The 6,765-nt window shown below is 53.5% G+C and overlaps 1 protein-coding gene across 3 annotated transcripts in view; it reads left to right on the top strand.

Annotated features, from left to right (window-relative positions):
- Window positions 1-6,765, top strand: part of LOC113214695 (uncharacterized) — a 161,014-nt gene that overhangs the window by 43,339 nt on the left and 110,910 nt on the right. For all 3 annotated transcript variants that reach the window (XM_052269212.1, XM_052269211.1, XM_052269213.1), the window contains exons 2-3: window positions 77-211; window positions 1,992-2,095. In XM_052269212.1, the coding sequence (XP_052125172.1) occupies window positions 143-211; window positions 1,992-2,095 (173 nt within the window). In that variant the 5' untranslated portion in view covers window positions 77-142. The remainder of the gene's footprint in view (window positions 1-76; window positions 212-1,991; window positions 2,096-6,765) is intronic.

The raw sequence follows: 6,765 nt of genomic DNA on the forward strand, positions 1-6,765 counted from the left end.
CGCCCCTTCTCCTTTTATCTCTCTCTACTTCACAAACATCATCTCGATCAGACGTGACAAACAACCTTGTTTTCAGGGAGCGCCAGGAGGAGGAGGAGGCCTGGTCGCGCGCTGCTCGAGGCGATGGAGGCCCCGATCCTGGATGGAGGTCGCGGTGCCGACTGAAGGACGAGTGGCGCAGCTCAGCGCTCTGCCCGCCCTGCCCTGCGAGGTGAGTATGCACTTCACTACTTGTAACTTCACTCGACCTCACTCAGCCCCGCCCGCGACCCTCCAGCGACACTTCACCGCCCGGCCGTGTCGCGGGCGGCGCGGCGTGTGGGTGCGTCGCACCCTGGCCTTGACCCGAGGGGAGGGGATTGCGTCCTGCAAGAGTATTTCCCCGTTTTTACGCGAAATTTACAACCCTGGGGGTAGAGTGGCACTTATAATACGAATTGTGGAAATATGAAAGTCTTAGGTTTGGGGTTTCATTGTTATGGTCCAAAAACCTTAAGTCTAAAGCGGCAAGTCGCTGGGACAATTAGAAGTGCCCCCTCAATTCTGACCAAAAAGTACGATTTTGACGTTTTCCCTTCAGTTTTACGTGTTCTGCCATTTCCGTGCCTGACCTCCGATCTCGTCGGTCGAAACGGGGTTCGATAGCCCTGGGAAAGGAGAACAAAACTCCGAAGTCGACCCGTTGTGGCTCAAATAGTTCCGGAGATATGGCCGATAAACGATTTCACTGATTTAGGAAATTGAGTAAAAATGACCAAATTTCACTCCGGGGCCCCTCTGGGGTCCCCGGGTGGTCGTAAAATTCTGATTATAAGATCTCCCGAAGTAAAAAGGTATGAGGAATCCGAATCCGACCGCGAAACGGATGTATTTCAACGCGTTATATCTGAAACAGGGTCGAAAAGTGAACTAAAGATGGTAGGAGCAAATTCTTCGGCGCTAGGATGGCTCATCTCGCCCCACGGCCTCAAATCGCCTTCAATGTCAGGAAGTCAAATAAAGTACTTACCAGGGTCAACACTCGTGCAAAGCCGCTACACTGTGCGTCGAATAGTTCCAGAGATATGGCCATATACACGATTTTTACCACTTTGAGGTGAAAATGTCTTAATACAGTCTGAGGACTCTCTCTATTTGACCATATCTCTGGAACTATTCGTCGCACAGTGTAGCGGCTTTGCAGGAGTGTTGACCCCGGTAAGTACTTTATTTGACTTCCTTACACTAAAGACGATTTGAGGCCGTGGGGCGAGATGAGCCATCCTAGCGCCGAAGAATTTGCTCCTACCATCTTTAGTTCACTTTTCGACCCTGTTTCAGATATAACGCGTTGAAATACATCCGTTTCGCGGTCGGATTCGGATTCCTCATACCTTTTTACTTCGGGAGATCTTATAATCAGAATTTTACGACCACCCGGGGACCCCAGAGGGGCCCCGGAGTGAAATTTGGTCATTTTTACTCAATTTCCTAAATCAGTGAAATCGTTTATCGGCCATATCTCCGGAACTATTTGAGCCACAACGGGTCGACTTCGGAGTTTTGTTCTCCTTTCCCAGGGCTATCGAACCCCGTTTCGACCGACGAGATCGGAGGTCAGGCACGGAAATGGCAGAACACGTAAAACTGAAGGGAAAACGTCAAAATCGTACTTTTTGGTCAGAATTGAGGGGGCACTTCTAATTGTCCCAGCGACTTGCCGCTTTAGACTTAAGGTTTTTGGACCATAACAATGAAACCCCAAACCTAAGACTTTCATATTTCCACAATTCGTATTATAAGTGCCACTCTACCCTGGGGGTGGTCCCTGGGCTCCTGACGGCCTTTAGACGGCGCGGCGGCGCGCCCACCACTGGGCCTCCCCGCTGCTGACCTCTGCTGACCTCACGGGTGCGACAGGAGGGCTGCACGGTGTAAACGGTGACGGGTGCGCCACAAATACATTATTTTGCCATTGACAAGAACGAAACACTCATGTCTTTTAATTTCAGAGTCCGTGCCGGTGGAGTCGACGGGGTGGGTCCAGGAGGAGGAGGATGCTGCCGTGGCCCAGCGCGGAGCGGACGCCTCAGCCTCACATCACATGCTGGCTCAGGTAGGAAAGGCTGCACCCTTGTGCTGACGCTGACGTGCGGCGACGCCCCTCCTGTCCGGGGTGTCTCGCGCCCCTCCCTCTCTCCCTCCCCGCTGCGACCCCCGCCGCTGTCTCTCCCATTCGCCTCCCGCTCCTCTCCTCTCCGCTCTTCCATCTTTCCCTCTCTCTTCCATCGCCGCCCAGGGGGCCGCTCGCTCACCCCGGGGGGGGCGGCATCGTAGGCCATGTGTTGGCAGTTCGTACCGGAGAGTAGAGTCGTGCCCTACACTGCCGAAAAGTCGTCGCCATGAACCGGCCGGCTCGGCGACGGAGCAGCACCCCCACCCTCCCTCCACCCTCCCCCAGTCAGTCGCTGGCCTAATGGCACGGTTTCATTGTCTTGCCCCGCAGCCCCCGCAGCACAGCTCCCGGCCGGCCCCGTCTAAAAGGGCAATCGGTCAGGCGATCGAGGAGGTGAAACAGCTCGGCCGCCCGCCCCTCCGACACGATGGATGGAGTTGGGCCCTTTGGCCTGGAGGTTCGTAGGTTTGTACGAGTTGGCGGTTGGCGCGCGCTGTGCGGGGAGGTTAGGAGGCGGGCCGTCGTCTCGTCTATGCCCATTGCCGTGCTCTGCTCTACCCAGCCCGCCAACGAATGTCACGAGAGTCAAAATTACTTGAGAAATACAGAATATCGGGTTGCGAAAGTTTAATGAAATTCGCTTTTGTTCCTATCCTCAAAGCGCGCGAAATGACGCTTCGGCAATTTCTCATACCTACGTACCGAATGGGCGGCATCTCGACGCGACGGTCGCCTTGTTGTGGAAGGAAAACTCAATCGAACGTGTTTGTTGGTGTTTGTGTTTTTCAAAACAAGTGTTTTTAGACAGGCCCCTGTGGTCTGGCTTTACCCGTTGCAAACGTGCAAATATGTTCAACGTACAAGTATGAGCAGCGCATGAGCAGCACAGCCCAATAGTTCCTCCGCAGGGCCCGTGGGTAGCCGTGTGGCAGCCCGGGCCGCCACCCGCTGCCACCGCACGGCCTGGTGTGAGGTCTTGGTCTTTTAAGCCGAGGTCTCATTAGACCTATAGGCATTCGCGTTGACTCGTGTGAGCCCCGCTACTTGCGAGCATCCCCAGCCCGAGGAGGGGCAGCCCCCCAGCTGCCCTCCGCGGGGTGGCAGGACACCGGCCCTATCTAAACGCGGATGAGTGATGGTTCTGGTGGGCGTCGCGGCGTAGCCGCGGCGCATGTTGGTCCTTCGTAGCCCGGAGTCTTGCTGGGTGACGGGTGGGTGAGGACTCCGCGGCCCGCCACCCCTCCGGTGTCTGCAGTTCCCACGTTGCCTCTCTCGTTGCAGCTTGAGCGGCGGCGGCTTGAACAGCGGCGACTTGAGCAGTGGTGGCTCGGACAGCGGCGGCTTGAACAGCGAGGGCTTGATCGGCGGGCGGCGGTTTGGGCGGCGGCGGTTGAACAGCGGCGGCGGCTTGAACAGCGGCGGCGGCTTGAACAGCGGCGGCTTGAGCAGCGGTGGCTTGGACAGCGGCGGCTTGAATAGCGAGAGCTTGATCGGCGGGCGACGGCTTGAACGGCGGCGGCTTGATCAGCGACGACTTGGTCGGTGGTAACTTGCACACCGACGGCTTGATTGTTGTGCGACGGCTTGAACGGCGGCGGCTTGAGCAGCGGTGGCTTGGACAGCGGCGGCTTGAATAGCGAGAGCTTGATCGGCGGGCGACGACTTGAACGGCGGCGGCTTGGTTGGCGAGAGCTTGATCAGCGGGCGACGGCTTGATCGTTGGGCGACGGCGTGTTCGGCGGTGGCTTGATCGTCGGTGGTTTCAGCAGTGATGACTTGGGCAGCCGCGGCTTGGTCGCGGGGTGTAGCAGCTGGGTAGGTGGGCTACATTTCTTCGAAAAGGGGCGGATGGTCGGGCGTGGTCCAAATGTTACGTCGGGCATGTTTACGACCCACTTCGGCCTATGCCCTATGCGTGCGCGGGCGTGTCATGTTGCACTGCGTCTGGTCCTTCGGGGCGGAGGGGAGGCGGGGGAGTGGGGGTGTCTGCGTCTGGCCGCGCTGCACGAGGGCTGCACGCTGGGAGACCGTCGAGTGCTGGTACCTTGTGCTTGTCTTCATGGGTGCTTGCTGAGGCAAGGCAGCGTGCTTGGTGTTTCGACGACGAGTACAGCGAGAGAGGTTTGGGCTGTAAGAGAGATTGATGAACCTGCAAAACTGTGGGAGAGATACAGGTACCCTAGCGGCCGTGGTGCCAGGGGTGGGCCGCGCGGCCGTCCTTGTGGCCCTGGGAAGGCACTCGGTCGGCCGGCTGACTCCCCCGACATCCGGTACCCTCGGGTTTATTAGGCTGCGACACTGCGACAGTGCTGACCTGTTCGTGATTTTAGTGCTGTGAGGGGGGGTTATTAACACGGCTGGATGAATGCTGCTGCGGCGGCGGCCCGAGCGGGGCGGGGAGAGGGGAGGGGAGAGGGAGGGATTTGCGCCTCCTGTCCTCAAACACCTGCTTCTGCTCCGGGGGGAAAGTCGTCGCCGTCACCTCTACCTTCTCTTTCCGCACCAAAAATGTCTGCCAAGATTGCAATACACAGCAGAGGCAGACTGTGTCACCTGTGCCCTCGAGAGATTATACACTGCTTGAAACAGAAACAATTATTATAAACAGAATTTTAAAATGCCGTTGCAATGCGCAATGCAGTTGAGTGTGAATATGTAAGGAATACGTCAGGAGACACTATATTTTAGTTGTGTTAAATTCGACTGAAGAAAACATAACTTCAGGCAATATCTCAATCATCGTATGGAAGAAGACATCCAAATCTGTGCCAACGTACTAGACTGTTGGAAATTGTGTACACATTATTATGACTGGAACATTCACTAGGGTTAGGTTGGGGTGGAACATTAGTGACTTGAGAAATGAAGCAATCTGTTCAAACGATCTCAATCATCGAATTCAATAACAGCAGAGCCACACCAATAGAAGCACTTAACACTTCAATACTGGAATACATACCTATAACCTCAAACAGAAGCTGCCTCAAATAAATGGATAACGCAGTCCTCATAAGACGATGAAATATTCACTCACTCATTTCAGAGCTTAAATCGCAGTTCAAACTAGAATCGATAAATGACACGGACAAGAATATTAGATATTTCTTAAAAACGTTAACGCACGCGTAAACGGAGAGACAGGCCACTTTTGACGATATACATTTGATGTCATGCTTTTGAACCCATGCTTTTGAACTCATACTTTTGAACTCATTCTTTTGATCAGAGCGTGGAAACTGCGATCAACGCTGGGCAAACAACATTTTGCTTGAGCTTAAACCGCCAACTGCTTGGCTTGCACATGCTAAAACGCGGAAACTACGATTAACGCTGGGCGAGCAACATTTTGCGGTAGCTTAAACCGCGAACTGGGAACTGTTCGTCTTGCAGTGAAACTATTATCGCTAATAATTGCAAACTGATCATCTTGCACCAAACGCGCCGGGCCCGCCGCTGCAGAATGCGTGTGGCGCTAAGGACAATAGAATAGGTCACGCCGTGGCCGGCGAAGATGGCATGCACTGAAATGCGAGGCGCAGTGCATGTCGCACAGCTGTAGTCCAGTCATCCAAATATTTCGGTACCGAAAAATTGATCCAAGAAGTTTTTTTGCAGATTCTGGTAGAATGCTATGCCAGGAACACGCTAAATAAAGTTGTTAATCAAATTCGGCCCGGAACACCCTTTTTTTGAACGGGAAGGGCGTAAGTGCAGCTCCGCAGTTTTCCGCTTATTTTTCCGGTTGTATTGGTCGTAGGTAGCTGCGCGAGTGCTCAAAATGACCGCGAGGGACCAGCGAACAACTTGTATACAAAAGATTGTTCGAAAAAGTTCAAACCGCTACACTGTTAACATTTTTCTGAAATCCCCCAAAAAAGTTTCTCAAAAAATATTTTTTTTCTAAGTGATCTCGCTAGAAATCTTGAAAATGTTTCAAGTAAACGTTGTAGCCTAATGTCTTGGCTTTCTAACGCCGCCTCAATCATCGCTCTGCCTCTAATAGTCTCGGAGCAACGCGACCTGGAGTGCGGGCCGGGCGAATCGTCCCATAAGGATTAACACAGGCCCCGCTCGGCCGGAAAACGGGGGTGAAAGGTGAAAGTGGTCCGATTGCGGTAAAATTCATTTCACAATACAATACTATGGAGATGCACAACCTGAATTAAGTTTACCGCCATGCGATTTTTTTTGTATGAGTTATGGGCAAAAAACCGATTTTGCGACATGCTAGTGTTCAAAGTGGCAAAACTTATGTTCAAAATGGGAAACTAAAAAAATGACCCCCCGTACGGCCTGAAGGAAGGTCCCCCCTACGCCACAGAAAAGTTCGTTTCTAATTTCTCCCTAAACTGAAAGCTCTGAATTTTTTTTCCCTTGATTTTTAGGGAGAGACATGTTTGTGCTTTTTTAAACAAATGGTCCTGTACGGGTCAGGCCCCAAGCCGGTCAAAAGACAACTACACCAAAAACTTCCCGGAAGCCTCCTCTATCCGCCGGTATGTCGGGTTTCACTGTCGGTTGAACGGCGGCTGAGCAGCAGCGTTAAATGTTCAGCCGCGCGGCGCGATCAGCCGTGTCCCGCCTATGCTCGGCCAGCGAGTGCGAGTGAG

Source organism: Frankliniella occidentalis, unplaced genomic scaffold, assembly GCF_000697945.3.
Source record: "Frankliniella occidentalis isolate FOCC.00 unplaced genomic scaffold, Focc_3.1 Scaffold86, whole genome shotgun sequence".
In the NCBI taxonomy this organism is placed as follows: domain Eukaryota; kingdom Metazoa; phylum Arthropoda; class Insecta; order Thysanoptera; family Thripidae; genus Frankliniella; species Frankliniella occidentalis.